At 38.0% G+C, this 25592-nt stretch overlaps 3 protein-coding genes across 4 annotated transcripts; 2 read left to right on the forward strand and 1 right to left on the reverse strand.

The window, feature by feature from the left end:
• The first annotated feature begins 1654 nt into the window (after window positions 1–1654).
• On the forward strand, window positions 1655–18666 carry LOC131769585 (uncharacterized). Of its 2 annotated transcripts, XM_066159083.1 has the most exons (18): window positions 1655–1743; window positions 2468–2527; window positions 3327–3393; window positions 7122–7185; window positions 8278–8602; window positions 8785–8957; window positions 9474–9605; window positions 10172–10465; window positions 11008–11349; window positions 11762–12061; window positions 12475–12768; window positions 13352–13797; window positions 14357–14451; window positions 14555–14714; window positions 14822–14888; window positions 15319–15605; window positions 15908–16079; window positions 16584–18666. In XM_066159083.1, the coding sequence occupies exons 3-18, from the start codon at window positions 3361–3363 to the stop codon at window positions 16787–16789; spliced, it is 3390 nt and encodes a 1129-aa protein (XP_066015180.1). In that variant the 5' UTR covers window positions 1655–1743; window positions 2468–2527; window positions 3327–3360; the 3' UTR covers window positions 16790–18666. The 2 variants fall into 2 exon arrangements, with proteins under 2 accessions (XP_066015180.1, XP_066015181.1); XM_066159084.1 differs by lacking the exons at window positions 1655–1743; window positions 2468–2527; window positions 3327–3393 and adding an exon at window positions 6894–7048.
• A 200-nt stretch (window positions 18667–18866) lies between these two features.
• Window positions 18867–22307, forward strand: LOC131769613 (uncharacterized). The gene is made up of 2 exons (XM_059085340.2): window positions 18867–19059; window positions 19846–22307. The coding sequence occupies exons 1-2, from the start codon at window positions 18948–18950 to the stop codon at window positions 21741–21743; spliced, it is 2010 nt and encodes a 669-aa protein (XP_058941323.2). The 5' UTR covers window positions 18867–18947; the 3' UTR covers window positions 21744–22307.
• Window positions 22308–22499: 192 nt separating this feature from the next.
• LOC131769614 (dynein light chain Tctex-type 5-B-like) lies at window positions 22500–24393 on the reverse strand. The gene is made up of 2 exons (XM_059085341.2): window positions 24262–24393; window positions 22500–23578 (listed from the first exon to the last, which is right to left on the reverse strand). The coding sequence occupies exon 2, from the start codon at window positions 23566–23568 to the stop codon at window positions 23041–23043; it is 528 nt and encodes a 175-aa protein (XP_058941324.2). The 5' UTR covers window positions 23569–23578; window positions 24262–24393; the 3' UTR covers window positions 22500–23040.
• Window positions 24394–25592: the final 1199 nt, after the last annotated feature.

Raw genomic sequence — 25592 nt, forward strand, 5'->3', positions numbered from 1 at the left:
CTACCCGCTCTCCAATGTAGCGAAATTGTCATTCCGTTTATTTTCTCGATCGGTTACCAGCTTTTCCGCCTCGCGTCGGCAAAAGTCCCTCGGCTCTACCAATAACGGAAAAGTTGAGCCGGAGCCATGGACCATTTCTTGACGCGGTATTAGTAAAAAATGAGTCGTGACCAAGTGACGATTGTTTTTTTTTTTTTGCGTCTGATTGGTTAAAGAGGATGGCGCGAGTTTAGTAGACCAATCACTGACTACATTAATGCAAAAATGAAACAGTCTCAGATTACATTCGACACTCAATAGAATATTGCTGTATCAGGTTATTGATCGCAATTACGCTCTCGTTAGTGTTATTGAATTCGTTTTTCAACTCTCAATGTTTTTGAAATATGTACTCAAAATACATTTTGGCAGTGTAGAGAACAAGAAAATACTAGTTTGGTAAGGTGAAGAAATATACAGAATAAGCAACTTTAAACCAGGCTAAGAAGGGTAATTTGCTATTATCAACTGAGTTGATAACATAAATTGGCCAGCGGAGAAATTGGAGGAATTGTGGTTTGTGTACACACAACTCAAAATTCCTCCAATCGCTGTGATGAAAGGCTAACGCTCTAAACGCCATCTTTGAAATTCCTTACGGCGGCCAATTTTCGTTATCAACTCAGTTGATGGTTCTAAACTACCCTGTTATACTCTAACACCGCCGCGGCATCACAGTTTCGTTAAAAACTTACCTCTTTATTTCTCAAGCTAATTAAGAACGAACAAGGATAGCCAAGACCATGAAGAAGATTGACGCGGATTTCAAACGACTGAATATATTTGATGAGATGGAAAAACACAAAGGCAGAGACCATCATAAGCCATCAGTGGAACAAGGGTGGTCGGGCCTAGAATAGAGAAGATTTAAACGGATTGATAACATGAATACAACATATCTGTTCGGTGAGACACAAAAACACGAAAGAGGTGATGATAAACCAAGAGTCACGGAAGAGTACGGCTTAGGATGGAATATATTAAAATGGATTGCAATTGAATTCAAAATATCAGTTTTGTAAGATAGAAGAACACAAAAGAAACACCAACTAATAACGGTGGTGCAAGGATAGCTAACGATGGTGAGGATTGAAAGAGATTACAAACATAACATTTGAGCCACTTGCACACGATTGCTCTGTCGCACTTTCCAAATAAAGTACCTGTCGCACTTTGTAATAAAGTCGGTTTAATTGGTAGGAGGGCAAGCAGACCCAATGATACCTGTCATACCCGTCAATAATGATAACAGACTGTTTGGTCTTCTGAACCAAAGAGGTGACAGACTTCTGGTTTATGATTTGACAGAAACTTGGCCAAAAAATGGCTCTAAAATCTCCATCGAGTTTGTATTTCATCTCACAGCAGGGAGCGCGTCTATTTGTCGATACCTCACATAAGTACCTTAACATTAAGTAATTCTAATTGGTTGCAAAGCAGCTGTTGACAATTACGGGACATAAATCATCGGACCCTTTTTCACTTCAGATCATCTTTAATGCCTATTAGCCACAAATTTAGGGTTTCACGCTGGCATTTGGGCCACTGCTGCACAAAGAGATAGGAAACTAAGAAAAAAAACTAAATTGTTTACTAGTTCAACTGCTGAGTCCAGCTGGGACGTTTAGATACAAATTTTTATGTAGATCGTAGATAATAACGAAAGGATGTCTGCAAATTCGTTCGTTTTTACAACTGTGAAAGGTTTGTTATCGGTGATTTATGAACTTTTGTTAATACGTTCATCGATGAGTCCATATGTCAAGTTGAACGTGGGTAATGTGTGTAATTCTTCTATATCCGTTATTTTCATTTCAGTAATTTTTTGTGTAAATTTAAATGATAATTTTTATCTCAGGTGTTCATCCGACTAAGTGGAATAGTAAGTAGCCTTGTACAAAGATAGAAAGATAAAATATGGAAAAGAGAAAATGGCGTTAAACTTATACAACTTTTAAACACGCTGGAAGGGGCCAAAACCTTCATCATCAATCAGGATTAAAAAAAAAAATGAAATAAACAAACATACAAACATACTAGTAGGTGAATGGGATTTCAAAGTAAAGCAGAAGATGATTACGAAAAAGGAAAATACAAAAAAAGAAAGTTGATTTTATGCAGCGAATTTTCGAATCCCTGTTAGACATATTTAAGAAGCATATTTTGCCTTATTAATAAAATAATGCCATAACATTTTTCTGAATTAAATATTATCTACGTTTATCATGTGTTACTTACAGGTCCATTAAACATCGAAATTTAAAAACAACTCGGTAAATACTCCTTGAATTTTATCAAATGCAAATTCAAGGTTGAAAATTACAAAAATTAGCGCTTTCAACTCACTAACAAGGATTACAACATCTACTATAACTTTAGTGGCGCTAATTAGCATACTAATGCTCGTCAACAACTTAATTTTTTTCAGGGCTGTCTTAACATGAATAAAATGCTGCTGGAGGGTGAAGAAATGCTAATTTTTAAACAGGTGAGGCTATTAGGGAAAATTATTACTAACAATGCGTTGTTGTCATATCTCAAAACACACTCTTAATTCTCTGAGGAAAATCCTTTAATTTATCTGTGACTAAATCTTAAAGGAGTGATCACTCAAAGGATTTTAATTCGGGGGTATTGGAACCTCAAGCTTAATGTTGAATACGAATAAAGACTTTCTCAGTTGTGGGATCTATTAAAATTGATTGATATGGTTATACCCAGCGGGTCTTAAGCTAAGACATTATGTAAAGACAAAAGATGTTTTTTAAATAAAATTGATTGGTTATTTGACGTGAAACAAGAAACCTAATGTCATGTGTCATGTTTTAAGTTGTTTTTATATCATTGAAAATTCCGCCCCAAAACGCTCCGGTTTCGGTAATTCGTGGTATACATTACTTATAAGCAATACTTTTATATTTTAATTTTCTATGTTCAGAACCTTTTCAAGGTTATGATTTCTATGGTCAGTTTAGGATTTCCTAAAAGCGTGGTCATGTTGAATTCAACGATCATTTCACTTAGATGTTGTCTTCTGTAAATAACGAGTGAAGCCTGATTTCAAGTACCTTCCCTTTTCCTTCAATACTAAAGCGGAAATTGAATTTCATTGGGATCCTAAAGGAAAGCACAGAACAAATAAGATCACAACGAAACAATAACAGGACAAAGTAAGAGATACTGCAGGCCCGCTGGGAAAAATTTGACCAACCAATCGAATTGATCAAAACATGCGCGCCTTGAATTTGTGTAAACCGCAGAGTAACACATCAACGTTTTATAAACAGGAACATTTCTGTGAGTTCTCATGAGGTGAGCATAATGTGCTCTCTACATTGCTTTGAAATATCGGTGGTAAGTACATTTTACCTTCAAAATTATTACAAACAGCTAATGTATGATATTCGGAGGAAAATCGAGTGTGTGTTTTTAGGCATGATTTGTTTCATATCGCCTGAATTAGCCAGGTGACTTCCCTATTCGCTTTCCCTGTACTTTTCCTGACGCAGTGATAGACAGGCAAGACACTAGCGACTCCGATCTGTTCAGTTCACAGAGCGCACCGAAATCTACATCATGAAATAAATCTGGGATTTAATGCATAATATGAGTCATATACCGATCAATCGGTCCATTGACATTTGACTTACTTGCCTTTCGCAAGGGTGAAAGCACGAGTCGAAATCGTCTAATTAAATATTTTATACTGAGTGTTTATGCCATAAAGTAAGAACGAAAATTGACTGAATTTGACTGGATTAAGACCAAAGAAATATTCATCAACAAGCAGTCAAGATACAGGTTTAAAATAAAAACAAGGTTTAGGCTTCTAATTGGTAGGCGAACAAAATATGTGGTCAGTGTGAAAGGAATGTTTTTAGTTCCCTGCGATGTACGAAACAATGAATATTTGTCCATATTTAGGCTAGATTTCCGACGATAATTAAAAGTGTCGATTCACCGGAACTTTCGCAGATATCCTGAATGTATATAAATCTCAGTATTCATTCAAAATCGAGCTCATAGACATGGTGAGATCACAAACTGATCTGCTTGACTAAAATTTAATCTTATTCTCCCACTTAGAATAAAACGAAATTCATGTGGCTGAAAACGTTAAGTGCAATGCTAATTAATAACATAGTTAAAGAATTCATTAGCATTGTTTAAGTTCCGGTTGGCGGTAAGTTGTAAGAAAGCTTCCAAACAATCAATATTTCCTCGAGTATTGTTGAAAGTTCTTATGTGGAAGCAAAGTTTAGAATGTTTCAATTTCTTTGGCAAAGTAACCCTGCTGTTAATTATTTCATTTCCTATTTAACAAAAACTTTAATAACGTACCTTTTCATTGGTGATTACTGATTCCAGGATTTTAACAGAAGTGATTACAATTTTGATGGAAATCTTATCACAGTACATCCCAGAATTATCAAGGGAGCAAGCTTTAGAAAAAAGCTCAAATTTTTTCTCACATTTGAATTAAAGATGAAAAGACATATAGAGTGAGTCATTTAAAATACAATAACATTTTGAATTAGTTCTTTTGTGAGTGTGATTGAGCTAGACTAACAGTTTTCCAATCAAAATATAGGTTCTTCGGAATTACATAATCAGATTTTTTTTCGGCATAATGAGCTCTCGGATAGTTTTTTTTTCTTCCATGCTGTTAAAAATATCACTTCTAATCAGACTAGTCAAAACAAAGCTTCATAAGAAGATCATGAACATTATAGTTACTCTGTGATTATTTGAATGTGAGGTTTTCCCAGTGTAAGGCCAAGCCTCATGAAGAAAATTCAAGGCAAGATTAGAACATTCAAGATGTTTTTTGTAATGTGGGAAGTTTTCTTTTATTTCTACCATGTGCTTACATTTCGTTATAATTTGAATAAACGCAACAATAATATGGTGTTTTCAATAACGAAAATGCTCAGTAGTCATAGCTGTAAAAAGCATTACATTGCATCCAATGATTCCCATTCCTATTCATTCTACATGCACACATCTTGAAAGGAGAACAAATTGTCCCTCTCTGCTAAGGAATTTATCTCTTTTGTGGTTTCGCCAAATCAATTGGCTGTGACCGCGTGGTTTTAAAAGGTCAAGGTATAGAGCATTTTAAGTCTAAAACGTTCTTAGGATCGTTCATGATGACGAAGATACTAATGATAATATAATGATAACGATAAAAGTGAAGATGAAAATTTCTTAAATTGTCAGCCATATGTGTACCAGATTCAAGAAAAAAAATACTCCCTCTACTTTTGAGAAGATTTTCCTAATGCTCCTTGGCTACGGACTTTTCTTTCTTGTTGACCCTGGTATTAATTTAAAAAATTAAGTTATCTGAGACATCGCAATAAAGCATCAAAATTGAAATATTATTGCAATTCGGGTTTGAATATTAAACACAAAATATAAATCTCGATGCGAAATATAAGTTATCTAACCCCTGCGATTCCCTGGAAACGAATATTTTTTTGCTTTATCACAAAACCATATACTAGTTACCACACAGCACTTTTCAGATAGAATCTGGTTGGAAACAGCAAAATGGCCATGGCTAGTGAATAACATTTACCTTCCCGCAAAGTAAATTGCCTATAACTTGCTTTGTTTTTCCTCTGATGTTTGGAGTCTACGAGGCGATAAGAAAGATATATGACGGGTTGATATATTGGCTGAGCACATGGGGGATTATTTCTCATAATCGAATAAATGCAAAATAGGTTAACTTTAGAAAAACAAAATATTACATCGAGTGCTGTCTATTTTCTGGCAATGAAAATAGTCACGTATACTCCCCCGAACTAATGTATGTATGAATCAATTAGTTATCTTGATATGGAAATAAGGTTTTCGAAGGTTTCGGAAAACTTAAGCTCATTTATAAATTAAAAACTTCGTGAACTTCCTGGAAGGAAATTGAACTGATTCAACTCATTTGAGATATTTTAGCATCATTGAAAATGGACGGAAATCTTAAATATCTTTCCCTTTTCTTTATGAGATGGCTTTGCGAGGGCCAAATTCACGACATTTGTACGGTAGACCACAGTATTCAGTACTAGCATTTAGGCTTAGATAGAATTTTTCTCCACATAATCTTAATAGAACTACAAATTCTGAGAATTTCCAAGTGAAATTTTTCGCAACTGTCAAACATAGTCAGAAAATTTTAAGTTGACGACCGATAGAGAAGTGGTTTTTTGTTTCCTTTCCAAAACATTTAATTGATTGTGTCTGATTCAGGTGATAAGTCAAAGTAACAGAGTTTTAAGCAACCAACCAAGATGAAATCTTAAGTTTGGATGTTTAGGAAATAATGACAATGATATGGTTGGAACTTCCTGATATTTAGCCACACTGATAATTTTACTGATAACCATAGAGAATTTTCGTGGTCTACAAATTAATTGAAATCACTTTTATATTTCTGACCACATCAATATTTTTAGGAGCATCAACTGACCAATTATTCACACCTCTTAAAAAAAATCATGGTGATTTTTTTTTATCCTAGCAAGATGCGTTTTCAAACAGGAACGACGAAGCAAAAATTATGATCTCTTTCGTGTCTGTAGATTTGTTTATGAACATTTTCAGTTTTGTGGAAATACTAAACAAAAGGCAATAAGTAATTTATCTTTTGTTTGGAGAATACGAAACAATTTTTACACATAATTTAATTTATGTGATGGGAAATATGTGTCTGAACTAAGACATCTGCGCAAGTAACATATTGCCATTTAAATAGAATGTTTTGGCTATTTGAAACCACACAATGAGAAAACGCTGTCTCCTTTGTTTTCAGAAGTTCTGTTTAGATTGACCGTTCCTTGTAATATCCGCTGTGATGTGACAAACTATATTATAGCTCAGATGTAAATTTTCTTAGAGCAGAATCAGGAAAAAATTGAAGAAAAACAATCTCGATCGTAAGCTTTTTCTTCATTCAAGAATTAGAATCAATTTCTTTCCAATGTTAATGCTTTCCTCGACTTCACAGGTAAGATGGGTTCTTTCTTGCTATTTATTGCGAAGAATGAATGTTTTATTAAGTGTTTTCCTCATTTTTTCAGCTCTTCGTTTTGATTGCCGTGACAAAATTAACAATCGGGGAAATATCTACGTGCATCCCCAAAGGTAAGACCATTTGATGAAGGGAAAAAACTTATCTCCTACCATATTCATCTGTTATGACATGCAGTTTTTGGTCTAATTTTCAAATTGGAAAGTCAAAATTTCACAGCAAGCTTGACTTAAAAAAAAAATCACAAGTACCTGAGGAAATCACCATTCGTCCTTTGAAATCCAATTAACAAGGCAGTACAAAAAAACATCAATAAAATATTAGGTAATCCGCAAAAAATTCTTCATGTTTGAAAATGATAAAAAAATTTTCTGTAGAATGGTACCCGTTGAAGATTCTCAGAACATTTTCGTCGAGTGCTGCTTAAAACGGCGGGCACGCCAAGCACCAAATTGGTTATAACTTTCGTCTGTCATTTGCCAGTGCAATTATAAGCTGACATTTTATGAAGCAATTCGACATTATGTAGCCGAGTCTTGATTATAAGAAATTAGCAAAAGAATGAATGTTGATCGAGAGCTTTATTCAAAACGTATAATTTTAAAAGAGGTTTCATAGATTTATGTAGGTTTTACTATTGATTATTACGTTCAGATGAATTGAAGCCTGAGATCCAGAATAAAATGGAGTCCAGAGGGAATAAAGGAAGAAAAAAATCGGTTCGGTTTCTGTATCTTCAGCTAATAAATGATTACCTTCTGTAACCCAATGCTTTATAAAGTACTCTTTAAATTTCTTTCCAAGTTTGCAACGTAATGTTCCAAACTTGGAATGTATTTAAAAACACAAATATTGAAAGGAGATCATTGTAATCCTCCACTTCGCCCCTGACAGCAAACACCTCACTTTACGAGACAAAATTGTATTACGCTATGATTACAGATCGAACTTGTCGACACAGTAATGATCACACCTTAACTATGGTAGCTCTGAGTTATTGCTTCAATAGCTGGCTAACGTTTCCAACAGTCTATACAATGAATACATAACGTAACACCAAAGTTACGTGTGTAGAGGATGGAATATACTTTTTATGCCCTCTTTTCGTGAATCAGGTTAATATAACTTTTTGTAATTGATCAATCCGGGTGATCCATCAAATCACCCAAAAATTTGAATTTTTTTGTTGGCATTTATTAAAACAGAATATCGAGGGGCTCGCCGAGAGAAATGGACCGATCTTAATGGCGGCTGGTTTCTGACTCATCTGACTTCAGATCTAAGGTTTCCAAACTCCCCAAGAACGGTCGAAACCATTCCAACGTTTACACCGCCAAGAAATGACGGTGATTTTTACGGTCAGCGGCTTCAAGCTTACTTCGTGCCGCCTATCAGTGGCAATTACACCTTTTATGCTGCATGTGATTCAGAGTGTGTCTTCTATTTGAGTTCGGACGAAATGCCTGAAAATAAGAAAGAAGTCATTCGAATCGATCAGCAGCGCAGGACTGAATATGAACAATGGGAAAGGTAAACTACGCATGCTTTTTTGTAGGTCAGCGGTTCGCACGGTGATGACAGTATACCCTATTAGTGACTAACCGCCCAGACCACAATTATTTAATTATCTCAATATTCCTGGCCTACATTTCAGCTTAGTCAGACAACATACTGCAAAGTTTTGTTAAACTTTTTCTCTTTAAAATGAACAGATATCCTGAGCAGAAATCCTGTTTTCAACAACTGGAGCGAAGAAAGTTGTATTACATTGAGGCTCTACACAGTAACTTCCGTTTTGATGACCACGTTCATATTCACGCTAAATTTCCCGGATCAAACTCTACAAAGCCATTGGACAGCGACGTCCTGGTTCTCTACTCAAAAGGTATCCTTGGTAACACCGGCTTGGTTGCGAAGATGAAACCTCTGCATTATATGTTTATGTAATTGATATCTTCATGGGTGAAATTATTTTATTGTTCAGATCTCCTTAAAAAATCTTAAATTTACCATATTAATGTAGCCACGTGACCATTTTTTTCGACTATAAGCACGCTACAAATGTTTTGTGCTACTGTTATCGCGCCAAATCACTCAACTTTTTCAAAGACACATCTTTTCTGTATCAATACTCAGTAAGTTAGACTTAAATGAACTCATGTAAACATAATAACAGGCTTTATTTACACGAATATTACTGGATTTTACAGTATTGTGTAAACGATGGAAATCTGTAACAATACAAAAAGAAAAAGGAATTTAAAGAATTACTCATTATTTTGCTATCGTAATAAGCTTGCCTCTTATTTCAGGGAAAGTATGGCGAGATAAAGAGTCAAGATGACTATATGCATCACACTGATTCATTTTAAACCCTTGAGTCTAATTCGCTTTTTTCCAGGGTCTTCCGTGCATACCACTTGTATTTTATTGAAACGGTGTGGCGTAACATGTGGCGGGGGACTGGAAACTAGTATCACCACAAAACCAAATCATTCTCAAGGATGTGCCGCGCATGAATCGAGTGGCTACAGTGAGTACCAATAAAGTACCTAATAGGCCATTTTACAGTTGTGTACTTAGTTGCCGAGCCTTTGATTTGGAGTGAGGCTGAAGGTGACCTTATTGTGATAGAGACCAGTGTCTAGTAAGCATGTTAAAAAAGTAATTTACATTTGAGAAGCAGCAAGGTGTGTATCATAACAAGGTCAAACTTAGCCTCAAACCTGTTCAAAGGCTTGGTAACCAAGCACGCAACTGTAAAATGGACCATTGTCCTCATTCATCCAACTAGTAACTAGTTATCTGATTTGACATGTTAACCGTTTTAGTATTGAACACTGTTGAGAGCCAGATGATGACTAAAAACGTAAAAAAACAAATGAAATAAGGAATCCAAAGCAACAGGGTTGGGGCAAAAGCAATGACGAAAAATACAAAGAAATTGCGCGGTTCGTGATGTTATGGTAAATTCTGAGATACTACTTACGGTGTTTCTGTAAACTACACTGACAAACCATCCTATTTCCGGTAAAAATTTGACTCCAATTGGCCTTATTACTATATTAACTTTCCTCTGTGTAATAACTTCATCTTTAGAGGAGGATCCTTCAGTGCCCGTGCAGGTCCACAACATTACCACAACTACAGCTGTAGTATCTTGGATACCCCTTGAACGATCTTCAGCGAGTGTTGTTGATTTTACTGGGTACAAAGTCAGTCTCAAATCTGACAGAGACATTAGTAGAGAGAGACTGGTGAACACGAGTGTCGACTCTATCTCATTTCAAGGTCTAAAGATCTTCACCAACTACTGTGTCACGGTTGAACCACAAACAGCTTTTGGAAGCTTGTGGAAGGAAGAATGTTTTAATTTTGTGACAGAAGATAGCAGTATGTGACATTCTCCTTTGTTTTGGTGTAGAATTTGGGGAGGTTTATTCTGTACAACTTAAGGTGATTCTGAGGGGATGTTCAAATTTCCCAAAGCATCGAAGTTTGCATTGAGATAAGGCGATCATTGTATTTGAACAGGAAATATAAGGTGTTCTCGAGTTCCAAGTTAGATTTTCTCTCATGAGGATTTTAGAAGACCATATACAATTCTTCAGCGACTTGTTATACCCTGAAACGACTATTACCCTCATTCATGGAGAAGGAACCTTTTTTCTCCCTCCTTCAATGCAATTCCGAAAGGGAATGCAGACCACTAAAGCATTAATCACTAAATTTAACCAGTGACATCTAGAAAATTACAATGGTTCCTGCTGAATTCAATAGCGCCAATCAGTTCTTAGAACCAGAGCAAGAAAAACAAATTAAGAAAATAGATGGAGCCGTTCAGTCTTCGCTCCTGTTAAGTGATTGTTCAGTTTTAAGTCATAGGCCACGGTAACACCATTCGATCAAAGGAAACCTTTCATCTTCCTCCTCAGCTCCAGACTCCCCACCGCAAGCTGTCACTGCAGTAAATACAGATCAAAAGTCGATAAAAGTGAGATGGAAACCAATTCCAGAAAAGGATCGAAACGGCATCATCCTGGGATTTAAACTCACGTACATGAAAATGAGCGCCACTTTTCATTTGGAAAAACCGGTTGATGAAGAGACTAAGTTCTGGCCTAGATTTGAAACTGTCATCTACGGTGACACATATGTGACAGTGTTAAGTGGTAAAGTGAAGCCGTTTGCGTGGTATTGCATCAAAATGTTGGGATTTACACGAAAGGGAGAAGGACCGGAGACCTCCTGTGTTTTTGTGCTAACAGAAGAGAGCGGTAAGGCTCACACCTCTATGTTGCTATATTTGGTGCTGTTCATAATGTAGGGATTCCTCTACTAAACAACGATCACTGTTTATTGCATTGTGCCTCTCTGAATGTTACTTGTGTTTCTTTAAAAAAATATTTGCAAAAGGTTCTTCGCCACCTCAATTTTTAGGTCAATCTTGATAAGCTGATTAAACTTCATAGACAAAAAAAACCCTCAAAATGATCTCAGAACGTTGAAAAATAACCTCACCCCACTAGTTTTAAGAAACGTTAAAATTAACGAAGTAGTTTGGAGCCATCTAAACTTAGCAAAATTAGTGCACTAAGAACGACTGCGTATTATTAACATTGACACCCCTCTTTAGTTTCCCTGTTTGTTTCTGTGTTTTAAGTTTGTTTGTTTGTTTGTTTCTTTTAGTGCCAAGTTGGGCGCCGATAAACGTAACCACTGCACCTTTTAATTCCACGGCATTCTCAGTTAGCTGGCAATCAGTACCTCCAGATCACGAGAATGGAATTATTCTTGGATACAAGTTGCTGATTTTAAGACTTAACACTGAGTCCATTTTACTTTCTGAGACTGTGGATGTGAATCAAACTCAGTTTTCGTTCGAAATATCACCAGTAGTGCCAAATGTTTGTGTCAAAGTCCTGGCCTTCACAAAGAAGGGAAATGGAAGAGAGAGCAACTGCATTGAGGGTTGGACGTGGTCCGAAGGTAAAACGATAAATAATAAGCGATGAGATATTAGTAATAAAAGAAAAACAAGCCAATTTCATCGCAAAATTGATTAGTGTTCGAAATCAGACAAATTTTGCCTTTTTTCCGACGCTTACGGAAATAAGGCAAAAGTGTCCGAAATCGGCCCAAATCAAAATGTTTATAACCGGACGATACGGGGGGGAGGGGGGGGGGGAGAAGGGGGGAAATTAGATGTGAGAATTTTTCAGTAGTGATGCACCATTTACTATAAATTGTTCTATTTCTTCTGTTTGTTCTGTTCACATCAGTTCTTTTATCTGAAGAAGTAAAACGTCTCTAGGTATAATTGGCAATTCACCTGAAGGTTTTGGAAGACATTGGTTCATACCTGCTAAACACTAATTTAGTAATCTCGTTAATATTTACAGAAACTTTGTTTCCTGAGATGCAAGCGAACAACAACAGTAGTCCGACAGGCTTCAAAATCACATGGAACAAACCACGTGATGAAGTGCTCAGTCAATCGATATACTATCACGTGACCTATCAGGCAGTCTCTTCAGTCAACGAGCCCGTGAACTCGTCCCATATTTCTCTAAATGTGAGCGCAGACTCTCTAGAAGTGTCGGTGGGAGATCTGGAAACGTACACTACCTATAAAGTTATGGTAGAAGCTATCACGATGGACGGCGAGTCGAAAAAGAAGAAAGTTATTTTTACAAGTAAAGTTAAAGAATGATCATTTTTATCAATTTTCGTAAATTGGTCGGTGCGATAAGCTTCTGATAGTGTCTGTTTCTCACCCAGGAGAATGAAAAAAGGAACCGTCAGGGGTAACTGACAAAACTAATGGGGAATGGGAGAGGGAAGGAGGAAGAGGTTGACTTACTTGCGTAGGATTGGCATCGATACACAACCAGAGAGGAAGAAACTAGTTCCCTAAAGTTATGGGAAACTGAAAAAATGGATCGTTGTGAAAAAATTAGTCATTGTGCTCATGCGCAATGTTAAATTTTTTCATATGTTCCATTTAAGCCTGAAGATCAAAGTACAAAAGGTTAAAAATACTCCTTCTTCTTAAAGTTTTGATGACAGCTGATAAACTTCATTTCTACGGCTGCTATGTTCATGAATTGATATTCTACTGATTTTGATGTATTCAATTAGGGTGCAGAGGTCTCCTAGTTTTCTCGGAGGCAGAAATTGACCAATTCAAAATGTCTGCTTCATGGATAAAATAATTCATGAAAACGCGAATGTGGCTTCAATTTATTATTATTCATTCTCTTTACCCTTGTTTCCTAGAAACGTGCCGCTGTCCACACCTTATGTACGCGAACTGGGCCCCAAGCCCCCCGTACGTCGCAGAAGACCGCTTAAGCGGCGAACCGCGTGGTCTAATCCCAGAACTCCTCGCGCACATGCTTCAGGCTTCGTGTGGAACGTGCCACAGCTACAAAGTGTGGAACATCAGCTTCGCCATAAACACAACTGAGAAGATCACAGAACCGGACAGTCGAATAAAGATGGATTTTCGGTTCCCTATCAGGTCAGCAGTGGGACGAACCACTTACAGAGGAACCCATTCGTATGTCCCCCTCATCACAGTCCCAGGTGTGGCTCTGATGACCAGGAAGAAGACGCCATCTGGCTATGCTCGAGATCTGGGGAACTCAGTCCTGAGATGCTGGTCTATTTTCGCGATTTTTATTACGCTGGCGATATTGATGGGTTTCGTAATATGGTTCGCAGTAAGTTAACTAAACGAAAAAAGTGACAGCAATGTGCTTGCATGTGCTATGAACAAAAACTGGCACGTGCTAGAATCCAGTTACACGCGTTTGTGCGTAGTTGCAAGTGGTTCTTTGTCTTGTCTTGGAGTTTAACTTTCCCTGACTTCTAACCAGCAGCACAGGACCTCCCTCCGTTTGGACTCATTGAGGTGCATTTTCCTAAAAAACGCATTTGATTGGTTAAAAGCCGGCTGCGCTGGTTCACATCTTACTCGATATTAGAATGAAAGTAAACTATCTATGCTTTCCCTGACTACTTTCGACGACTAAATTAATTGCACTTTTCACTAATATACATTATCAAATTCAAGACATCTAAGACCTGAAGCCAAACTGGTGTTGAAAGGTGACAACAAAAGTATAAAACGAACCTAACTTTTAGTTGGAGTTTTGTCCTAGAGTCTCGTTTAGAGGTAAAGATCATTCTACGAATTCCAGCTGATTGAGTCATTAAACTTATCATCTAACATAGAGGAACAGATAAATTTTTTTATAACAACGTCTGTTTCCTTTCCAGGAATCTAGCCACAATGGTAAACATTTCAAACATCCGCTTTACAAAGGTATCGTGGACGGAATATGGTGGTCTTTTATGACCATGACAACAGTCGGGTATGAGAATAATTCACCGCATAGAGTGTGGATACCATTCCCTTCCTCTTCCAAGTCTTTGCCTTTATAAAACGTTGTTTTTTTCCCTTTTATTGTTTTGTAGTTATGGTGACAGATACCCAAAGACCCATCTTGGCAGATCTATTGCCATCTTGTGGTTTTTGACAGGAATCGTTCTGTCGTCCCTTCTCGTCAGCTCACTTACATCATCCATGTCTGTACGAATCCTTGATCGAAATTTAAACGTAGCTCGAGGAAAAAAGGTAAGCAATTCTAACTTCTAAAAATTTTGGTAGCTAAAAAATTATTGAAATGTAGTTTTACATCCACATAATGATACATGTTAAAGAGACTACTTTTCCTCGCACAGGTGGGCGCGCTGGCTCAGTTTCCTGAGTATGATCTGATAATCAGATTCATATCCAAAGCAGGCGAGGGTAAGTCGAAATCTTTAATTATTGAAAAACAACATTTATCTCAAGAAATGTGGGTTGTCTAAGTGAAGACAGTTCTCAACAGATAGTCATTTATTAGTCTCTGTGGGAGCGCTGAAAGATGAGTAGTCCAGTAATCAAACAAGAGGGTTTGGTTTAGTAGACACCAAGCAAAAACCCCGTCTGTCGGGGAATTCTGAGTTGTATTTTACACTGGGAATTTTAGGTAGTATTCTCAATGCACTTTTTTGACTAAGAAATCATATTGGAACAGTTAAAAAAAAAAGATAAAGCGAAGCAAACAGAACAAACAAACAAGTTTTCTTCATCCCACGATGGTAACAAAATGAAAAAAAAAAGAAAAAAACTATGAAATTACTCAGCTTGGTCAATTTTAATCTAAAAATAGATCTGAGATTTTCTTTTCTATTAGGTAAGACATTTCTTACATTAGAGAAGCTTGTAACAGCCCTGGAGTACGGAGAGGTTGATGGCATCCTAGTAGACCTGTACACAGCAAGTTACAGGAGCGATTTGTTTAATGTCACTTGGATAGTTATCAGTCAAATAATCCCTTTTGAGTTTACCTCTGGGGCTGTGATAAGTAGAAATGCAGGCAAACTTGAGAAGCATTTTCGCGATTACATCGAGACAAAGGGTACTGTAGCAGTTACAGAGGTGCTGAAGAAGAGAACTAATGAAGAGAAGAAAGAGAACAAGGTGAGTGTTACATTCCTGAACATTCCTGTTCAAAAATCAATCCAAGTTCTTTTGTGGTGTATCTCCGCCATGCTATGTAATTGGTCCATTAAGAGAACCAGGTCCAATGTATCAGCAATCTCATGCAAAAGCGAAATCAACGTTGAGACTTGGTCACACACGTTTTCTCACGTTCAAGGCCGTTTAAACGTAATTTGTTTTTATCTCTTGTTGTCGTCTTGAGTATTTTGGTTTGCTCGGACCGGCCATTGTGACAAAATTCGCTCATGAAGGGCTCTAATCGATCTGAGTTTTCCGTCCAGACTTCCATTCACAAGAGCGAGACAACCAGCATTCCTCTGTTGGATCCAAGAACACGTATCTATCAAGTGACAATATTTATTTTCCTGGCTCTTCTATTTCTGGCTGTGTTCATGGGATTGGTGTATCACTCGTGGTATAAAGGACTACAGAAAAGACGATATCAGATACAAGGTAAATAGATACAGACACATGCTAAGTTCTGAGCCTGGCCATCGAATGAAGAAATTTTTCATTTATTTGCTACGAGCTTTGGAGAAAGGAGCAAATCTATGGGTTTGCTAATCTCACTCCCTTAAAGGAAACTGACATCATCCGTTGAACCAATCGGTGTGCATATTTTCCATACTGTTCTCTATACATTTCCTAGGGTGCTGGTAAGGAGTATTTGTTTGACAATAAGAGTTTCGAATGAATGTGAATATATGAATATCATTTATTTGAACTGCGGATTTATAAATGGAGATGAGAGTGATCTTCGCAATAATGAACGTTACTAAAGCAGTGAAAAGGGAATTCAGGCTTCTTTAGTTGGTGATCTCTTTATTCCCAAAACCTTAATCTGTGACTCGGGTAATATTGTAAGGAGAAGATATATCTGAGTCAATCTCAGGGGTCAAAAAGTCAATGGACTGGTAGAGAAGAGACTTATCAATAGCGTTTTGTTTCCTTTTTTAGCCAAACGAGAAAAACAAAGAACAGAATACATCATGGCTAAATTACAGTTACAGCAATTGGTAGAAGAATTTTATCAACGGTTTTCGATGACATATAAAGAGCTACGGCTAAAACATTGCAAACAGCTTGAACGTCTTAAGATGGCGAAAGCGGCATCTGCTAATGGAGAAAAGCCATTAAATGTTACCAACGGTGAATGGGTCTAGCGAATATTGCATACAAGATCACTCTAGGAAAGGGTGCTACTTCGAATTGAATTCTGGGTAGATGGTTCGTTTGTTAGGTCAATACGAAGAGATCTTTTTCAAGCCCTAAATTAATCAAAGTCTAAGAGTTTGGTGTAAAACTCTCAGTGGATCAACATCTAGAAGCAAAAAACCTAGTATTCTTTCAAGGCTTTTTTTGGGAGCAAAGAATCTCAATTTCTTTTCACCGATTCTCCAACTCCACTTAAACCAACAATGATCCACCACAGTCAAACGGAGTTGAGAGATAGAGACCTAGGAAGAGGCCGCAAAGCTCGCTTCACCCTTTACACCCTAAAATCAGTATGCATATTCTCCATACTGTTCTGTAAACATTTCCTAAAATGCCGATTAGGAGAGTTTGTCTAACAAGCAAGATCTTCTTTAGAGGGTGATCCGCTCCTTAATACTAGCGTTTTTCTGTCGGCAAGATTATACCGTGCCACTTTACACCCTTAATATCAGTATGCATGTTCTTTAAACTGTTCTCTGTACATTTTCTAGGGTTCTGACAAGGAGAATTTGGATCAGTATCAGTATCTGGGCAACTGCCCACCTACCCCTCCCCTAACTCAACAACAGTCAATTGACAACAAGTTAAGGTTAATGTTGGGTTAGGTGAGGGGTAGGTGGGCAGTTGCTCAGATACTGATATTGATCCGAGAATTTGTTGAACAATCAAGAGATACATTAGTTGGTGATCATTTCCTTTATTCTTGTAACCTTAATGTTTCGTTCAGGGGTAAAATGATAAGGAGAAATTAGACGCCGGTCACTCTTAAACTCGATAATCGGTTTGTTTGTCCATGTTTCAACCCAAAAAATTCCATCTTTTTCTCGCCTTGTTGCTCCAACCGTCTCTTTTTAATCGCATCAAATAATTTTAAAATCAGAAGTCAAAGCTTTGTGCAAAAAAAAATCCATTCGAAAATTTTATATGCGTGTTTGACGATGAGAATTCTCTGTATGAGACTAGGACATGTAATTTATGAAAAAGAGATGTATTGGTCAATTAAAGTCCTCAGAGATGGCTTTTTAAATAATAATTAAAAAAAAAAAGCTTTTTCAGATTAATAACATTACTTAAGGCGCCAAAGCGGGTCGTTATGACTAATCTGTCAACCATACCTCAATTCATACGAGGTTTTAATTGAAAACGCATCTTAACGTGTTTGCATAATCCTATAGAATACTTGACTTATCAAAAAAAAGAGAACATTAACAATAAATAAAAACAAAAGAAATAAAAACAAAAGATTTTTGCATAAGGGAGATCAATGAAAAAAACAATTATCTGTGTAGCATGTTTTTCTGTTCCTTTTAGCTCAATAACTGTCACGCGAAAGCATAAAGCGAAAGGGAGCAAATAAAAAGGGAGTTACGCGCTCTTGACATGTCTTCCATGCTAACCCCGTGATTCATGTTAGGCTCAAGCCTCTCCCTTTTGGTAGAAAGGGAAGAGACTGCTACATACGTATGCACCTAAAGGCACGATCAAGGCAGTACGTGCTAAAATTTCCAATGCAAATTGCGTTATAGGAAAACTGATTACAGATGATTTCAAAGCATAGGCACACAGCCATAAAGTTTTCTGTAGTTTTTCAAATTAAGAATTATTTATTCTCTGCTGAAAAAAAAGAAAACAGCTACCTTTGAAAACTCCACCACGCTTCCAGACAACGATTAATATTACAAAGAACGCGTCCCAAAGCATCATCGTAACGGACCAGGAATTTCGTAAATAGAACAACAACCCTGTGCCTGCGTTTTAAAACTTTGGGTATTTCTAAGCCGCCGTCCAAAGAAAAATTGATTGCTGATCATTGTTATCCTCGGCACACCGTTGTCTGCGGCTAATGGCGCCGAAAAACGACCTCCTAATATCTCGCAGCATGAACCTACACGATAGAATTGCTAATGATGTCATTTAAACTATATTTGACAGGTTACGAAAGTTTGACCAATCTCTTATCAATACTTAGCATACATAGCAATGATTTTTTACTTATATTAGGCAGACATGTCAATAGATCTATAATTCTTAAAGGAACGGAGAACAAAAAAAGTATTTTGTCTAGTTTCAATTAGGACTACCGATCACTCCGTGGCAGTCTCCGTGATGATTCTGATGTGGAAACATTCGAGCTGCTTAGGGCTCTATCTCGCTGTTTACTGTTTGATATTAGAGGGCTGCCCTTCGAGATGCAGTGGAAAGCTGACAGAGCTTTCAGGTAGGCAAGAAAATGATTTAATCTTTACAAAACACCACACAAGATTTACACTCTAAATAATTTCACAAAGGGCCACTAATATGCCAGTTATGGATGTGGCCAACATCTGCATATGTCACAACACTTCACTCTTTGGAATAAGAAGTTAAATTTTAGCTTAGTGATGAAATAGGGAAACCTGTTCTTTCGTATCGAAAGATGTTTTTTTGTCTTGTCTTCGTGAGGAATCGAACCACAGACCTCCGATGCTCTACCACTGAGCCACAGAGACTCTGTCACGTCTGTGAGCAAGAACACTTCGAAGTTCATTTATTACATGCGTCCTTTCAACATACTGCAAGGATCAGCAGTGTTGATGGCGTCATGTTTGTGTTTTCACGAACGTGAACTGAACAAAACAATAAAACTTCAGAGTCCACGTGAGGAACTGAACGTCACACTTTCAAATTCCGTGCTTCGATGCTCTATTACTGAGCCTCAGAGGCTCTTTCGTAATCTTGCGGCCATTCCTGGGTTGTTAAACAGCACGAGTCCTGCATACTGCCATGATCAGTGGGCTCAGTGGAAGAGCATATCTGAACGCGGAATCTGAAGCTCTGAGGTTCAGTTCCTTATGGGGCGCAAAACTTTTACTGTGTCCCACAATCCGAGAGAAAGGACGAAAAAAGATCATTCTCTACTTCACTCTTTGTTCAATAAATCATTTGTATTTGCTCAAAGCTTGCGTGATTACGTCATTTATAAATTTAGAAACTTTGTCCTGAAAAAATTGCTCGTTTCTCGTAGAAAAACACGTGAAAAGAGGACGTAGAAATGTTGGCCCTTTGTCAGTAAATGGAGTAGAAAGTTATGGGAATTATACTCTCAATCACTCGTTGACATTGAATACCACCAGAAGTTTGACGGGTGCATTTAATTTAACACAATGGATCCTGACGAAGTTCCAGATGACGATTCTTAAGGAGCAGGGTAATTCCTATACAGATCTTTTCAACCTGGATCCTCCCACCCCAAGAGAAATACCTGCTAGAAGAATATCAAAAACTCAATGTCCAATGGGTCAAGTCTATGACAATTTCGTCCAAGTTTGCCGCCTCGGTATAAGTGCCTTTGATTTGACAACCTTCAGTAAAAGAGTCTTTATCGTTGCGATTTTCATGCGTGCTAACATTTCACCTCTGCAATGTCCAATTATAACTGAGCCTCAAGTTAAACAAGCCATTGTCGGGAAGTTGGACATAAATGACACATCTATTTCCGGAATCGCAATTGCATATCTTCCGGGTACTCTTGAGCTTACGGCAACAGTCACAGCAGCCTTTAATCTCGATTTAAGCCAAACGATATCGGACTTTTCTTTTCGTAGCCTCAAGACGGCACTGAGCTCTCTTTCTATTGAATTCAATGGCACAAACTTTACTGTCTTCAATGTAATTATGAGATATTTTAATTGTCCTGTAAAAGAAATCTTCCAACCCGATGAGTATACATTGCAAGGAGATGTAGTAACTATCTCAGCTACTGGAGAAACGTTTCAAGAAATTGACTTTTACACGAACGAAATCAATCTGACAAATGGGTCTTACCTTCCCTCAGGGGTTCTCACAGTGTGCAAACAACCCGCGATAAACTGTTCAGGGGTTTTCATTCGATTAACGAAGGACGAATATTTCATTTCGTCAAACTATTCTCTATATCGAAACGTTTCGGGAGAAGTCATAAAGCCTGGACGGTTTCATTTTATTAATGGATATCTATGGTTTTGTGTAAACTTCTCTTCGAGTTACTCTTATGAAACGCTGACGAATGATTCAACGATGGAGGAAATGGTCTCGGAGGTGCTAACTTATGTCGGTCTCTCCGTCTCGATTTTCAGTTTTCTGATAGTCTTAGTGACTTATTCACTATTTAAAGAGCTTCGCACTTTACCCGGAGTCAATTTGATGAATTTTTCTATAGCACATTTGTTTAAGGACTCACTTTTCATTGCTTCTGGATGCGGATTGCCAAAGCTTGCATGTACAATAGTTGCCATAACAATGCATTATTTCCTGTTAGCGTCCTTCACTTGGATGTCAATTATTGCATTTGAAACGTGGAGGGCATTTTCCAAAATCCGCATCCAGCCCAGAAATCCAAGCAGAAGGCAAAAGTGTGGTTACGTGCTAAGAAGAATGGCTTGCGGATGGGTCCCTCCGTTTGTTTTTGTCTTCGTGTGCGTAACTCTTGACCAGTCCCGCGCGGCCTCTTTTCGCTATGGCGAGACTGGGACCAACAGCTGCTGGATAAACATTCCCACTGCAAATTTGTTCTCGTTCGTTTTGCCAATAGCTATCGCCATTTCGTTTAACATTGTGTTCTTTGTCTTGACTGTGATAGCTATACGGAAAACAAACCAGCAGGCGAGAGAGGCAACTCACCACGCAGCGAATCACAAAACTGCCGCGGTATTTGCCAAAATTTTTATCCTGATGGGGTTTACATGGATTCTTGGCTTCTTGCAGGGTCTGGTGTCGGAATACTTTCGATACCCGTTTATCATATCAACAACTTTCACGGGACTGTATGTTGCACTGGCGTTTGTGTTTACATCACGAGTAAAGGGGCTTTGGCGCAGCTTGTGCGCTGACAGCTTGTGCGCTGTTCCACCAACAACTCGTTACAGCAGTCAAGATCGTGTATAAATGACGCATGTTTCTCACTCACAACGAAAGAATCTGATCGGGCCAGACCCAAAAGTCATTTATGAACACGAAAATGTGATGAAAGTTCTCCCTTCGATAGACTGCCCGACGGCCGACAAAGAGAGGCCGCCCTAAGGAACTTGGAGGAGAACCGTAGAAAAGGAAACGAGGAACGGAGGCTGGACATGGGAGCAGCGTGACCAGATGGCAACCGACAGAAATCAATGGCGCTGTCTGTCCGAGGCTTTATGTACATCGACGCACGAGACGGACTTACTAATGGTGGTCACTGACCTGTTTCCACGCTTCCCGTTATGATCCTTTCATAAATTGTGTTACGAAAATGTTCAATTTTTATTTGTTAAAAAAGAAAGAGCAAAATATGCAGTTGATAACGTCCGTCGAAACCCAAAGGAACTTGGTAAGAGAGCGGGAAACAGGAAGCGCGGTGGTTGATGGTTAGGTGGCGAATGGCTGTGGCCCAAAATACCACGAACACCTGATATACCTTTGCAATTTTCTTTTTCTTCTCGTTTAAGAAAAGGACTCGTGGGTTATGATTTTCAGATTGTTACCGAGACATAAGGGTGATCTAGCTATCACAAATACTAGCACCTGGTACCTCTTTACCGACCCCACCTGGGTGGAGGAAGTTCTTGTGAAAAAAAACCTACTCTTATTACATCACTATGACAGCATAACAAATCAAGGTTTTGATGACAGTTTAATTAGGAGGTCATCAAATTATTTTGAGTGATAAAACACCTAGAAGTAAATTAACGTTAATAAGATTTAATTCCATTTTTTTCTGCCATGTAAATGCAGTTGAAAAGTTTCTCTTCAACCCATTTAGTTTGATCAAACTTTAATTTGTTCACAATTTTGCATAAACCAAACCGGATACGAAAATATGCGATCAAACCTTCGTCACACGTTCGATATTGATTAACCAAATATTTGAAAGTATATTTGAAGCGCGTACGCTTGTTTGAAATAAGTATGTTTAGATGCATTGTATTGGCAATTTCCTTCAGTGTGAAGTGAAGTTTCGACATAATATATGGCGCCCAGAGAGAAAACCAGCTCTGAATAAAAACGCTGATTTAAATCGCAATTTCTTCTTCTGGATAAACTTCACTGAAGATGCACTGTTCTTGCAATTTTCTGACACGAGAGTATGACATTCGGAGCTAAACTAGGCAGTTTTTAACTGTAGCTTCCCTCAGATAGTAGTCAATCAGAAATCAAGTCATTCTTGAAGGACGCAAAGACGTGATTGTCATGTGCAGCGATCCAACTACTCTTGATAAACTCCGAACACAACACAGACAGCAAATACAGAGTCGTTATGGTAGCTCTCTGATACAAATGTATCACAGTCAGTGTCCCAGATGGAACGGCTGGCAATTCTCACATCTTGCCCTTTTACTTGTCCAATCGTCACGGAACACACGAATTTAAACCGAGCGTAGCCAAGCTGTTTCAAGTCGCTCATGATTGAGTTGGACATACCTTTAGCGAGCTCTCTGCATCTCTTCGCCTCGTATGTTTGCGACTCTAGCGACTGTAGATGCTGAACAATGATGCTTCGAACCTCTGCAGCGCTAAATCGTTTCTCAGGCTTCATCTTGTATGTATTCTCCGCGATTGTTGTGGCTCTGGGGCGCGCTGAGTGCGTTGAAGACGACGCTTGCTCGACATTGCCAACAGGACACGAGAAAAAGGTCATTACGAAATTACCCTTTTGAGGAGGTACTTTCGGTGCGGGGAAGAACAGACTTGAAGCGCTGGAGCTGCTTCTTGTTCGGGTGTGACGACCTTCCATGATGTAGAATCTTTACAAAATTAAGCAAAATTTCTTAGACTTTGACGAAGCCGTCACAAGATATCTCCTATGGTTTCCATATTAGATAATGTGCGATACCCTTAGCGACTGATAAACACGGTTGGAAATTTGATATCGGAAACCATGACAAACAGTTTAGACACGCGGAGATTGTAGAGATATAGAGATTGTAGCAAATTGTAACACAATTTTCAGTTTGGGTATGTTATGTCATTTAACGCTTATTACATAACTTGAATTTTCCTTAAAATTGCGATTAAATTTCCCCTTTGTTAATGACATTAACGTACAAGTGTTTTACTTTCCTGAGTCGACGAAATAAAATGTGAATAACGCCAATTCATTTACCCTCTCGTCTTCTTACATCCGTTGCCTAATCTGCTCTATGACCCCATATGTATGCCGCGGTTTTTATTCTCTTGCTTCGTTTCCACATGTTAGCTGTGCTGAAACTTTCTTGGAATCAAAGCTCTGAGGTCGACTGTAAAGCCGACGTCTACAGGTATGTGTTGACAAACTAAGACATATTTACAATCTGAAGACCACGCGCATTTATTTTAACACGTACATAGATCATAAAGGACACAAGTCTGATTCACTCGAAACCAATGTCATCACAAAAAAAAAAACAAAACAAAAAACAAACAAAAAATGAAATGAAAATGAAAATACCCGTATATGGTATATTTCTATTTTCTGTTCATTCCAGATTTAGACTGGGCATCTACTACCTCCACCATCCATAACATCTCACTCTGAGGATTACTGCTGAGGTTGGCAATTTTCAATACCTTGATGGTTGGGTATTGTTTCTGATCAAAATTGCCTACTGATTGCAGTCTTCCAGCAATCATCACATACATTCCTGTTAAGATAATTTAAAGATTCATCTTATTGGACCAAATAAAAAATATACCTCAGGGATATTGAGCATTGGTCAAAATGCAAGGGAGAAGGCTCTACAGAATGTCTCAGTGCCTAGCAGGTTAAATTTTGCACAAGGATGCACAACCAACTTAGCTGAGGAGAGCTTGTTAATGAGTTAGTCCATATACTCTAGGTTCATATGTGTCTTGCTTACTTGCTAGGATAGGCAAAGTTGAAAGGGTACTGAGAGGTTAGAGTGGACAAATCAATAAAAATCAATAAAACAGAATAAAAAAAGTCATAGATTTTTGGTTCAGTCATCACAATTTATGAAGTAAGATCTTATTATCAGTTTCTGAAAACCATGAGGTAAAAGTAGGTGTTGCAACAATCATTCAGCAGTTTGCTGGTCCCCAACCTCTGCACAGTATCACCACATCATTCGCACTAATATCCTAACTGTCAGGTATGTTCTTGCTGCCCGTTCTTCCTATAATTTCATTTACCTTGTTTGTTATCACTGAAAATTACTGTTATTTAAATCATCTCTATATGTATTTCAGATAACAATGGTTATGTAATTTTAAACAAGTTTTGAGAATTTATTAGTGTGTTCACTACAGAAGGTACAGTTTGTACTTGATCCAAGTAGCCCAACCAGTCAGAGCTAACTTTAGTTTCCATAGCATGAAGCAACAAGGAGTATCACTACTCCCCCCCCCCCAACCACCCCCCTGCATGGGGTCTAGTCCATTACAAGGCTACCCCAACACTTCATTATGCTTCCATGACAGGTTCCATGTACCTGTTTACATGCATGGGTGGAGAGAAGCTCTGCGAAAGTAAACTATTTGCCTAAGAACACAACACAAAGACCCCGTCAGTGTCTGACCTCTAGACTCAGAGTCCAGTGCACCAACCATAAGACCACTGCATCTCTCAGACAAAACCGCAAACACTTAGAATATTTCAGGTACAGTTTTTGTGTTAACACTAATCACATTGGAGAAAACGCTTATTACTCCTTGATTTCCAACACCACAAAATTTTCAAGTAATTCTGTGATGTTCATTGGTTTCAATCTCTGTAGAGATTAGGCACAAGCAGTGGACTGAAAACAGTCTGAACACTTTCTA

The sequence above is a fragment of the Pocillopora verrucosa genome, chromosome 12, assembly GCF_036669915.1.
Source record: "Pocillopora verrucosa isolate sample1 chromosome 12, ASM3666991v2, whole genome shotgun sequence".
In the NCBI taxonomy this organism is placed as follows: domain Eukaryota; kingdom Metazoa; phylum Cnidaria; class Anthozoa; order Scleractinia; family Pocilloporidae; genus Pocillopora; species Pocillopora verrucosa.

Bases quoted from the DNA above. Each gene is read 5' to 3' on its own strand.
- LOC131769585 (XM_066159083.1), top strand. From the start codon at position 3,361: ATGTGCTCTCTACATTGCTTTGAAATATCGGTG. The intron at 10,466-11,007 runs GTATGTGACATT...CTTCCTCCTCAG, and splicing joins TTTTGTGACAGAAGATAGCA to CTCCAGACTCCCCACCGCAA. The intron at 12,062-12,474 runs GTAAAACGATAA...TAATATTTACAG, and splicing joins GGGTTGGACGTGGTCCGAAG to AAACTTTGTTTCCTGAGATG.
- LOC131769613 (XM_059085340.2), top strand. From the start codon at position 18,948: ATGATTCTGATGTGGAAACATTCGAGCTGCTTAGGGCTCTATCTCGCT. The intron at 19,060-19,845 runs GTAGGCAAGAAA...CGTTTCTCGTAG, and splicing joins AAAGCTGACAGAGCTTTCAG to AAAAACACGTGAAAAGAGGA.
- LOC131769614 (XM_059085341.2), bottom strand. From the start codon at position 23,568: ATGGAAGGTCGTCACACCCGAACAAGAAGCAGCTCCAGCGCTTCAAGT.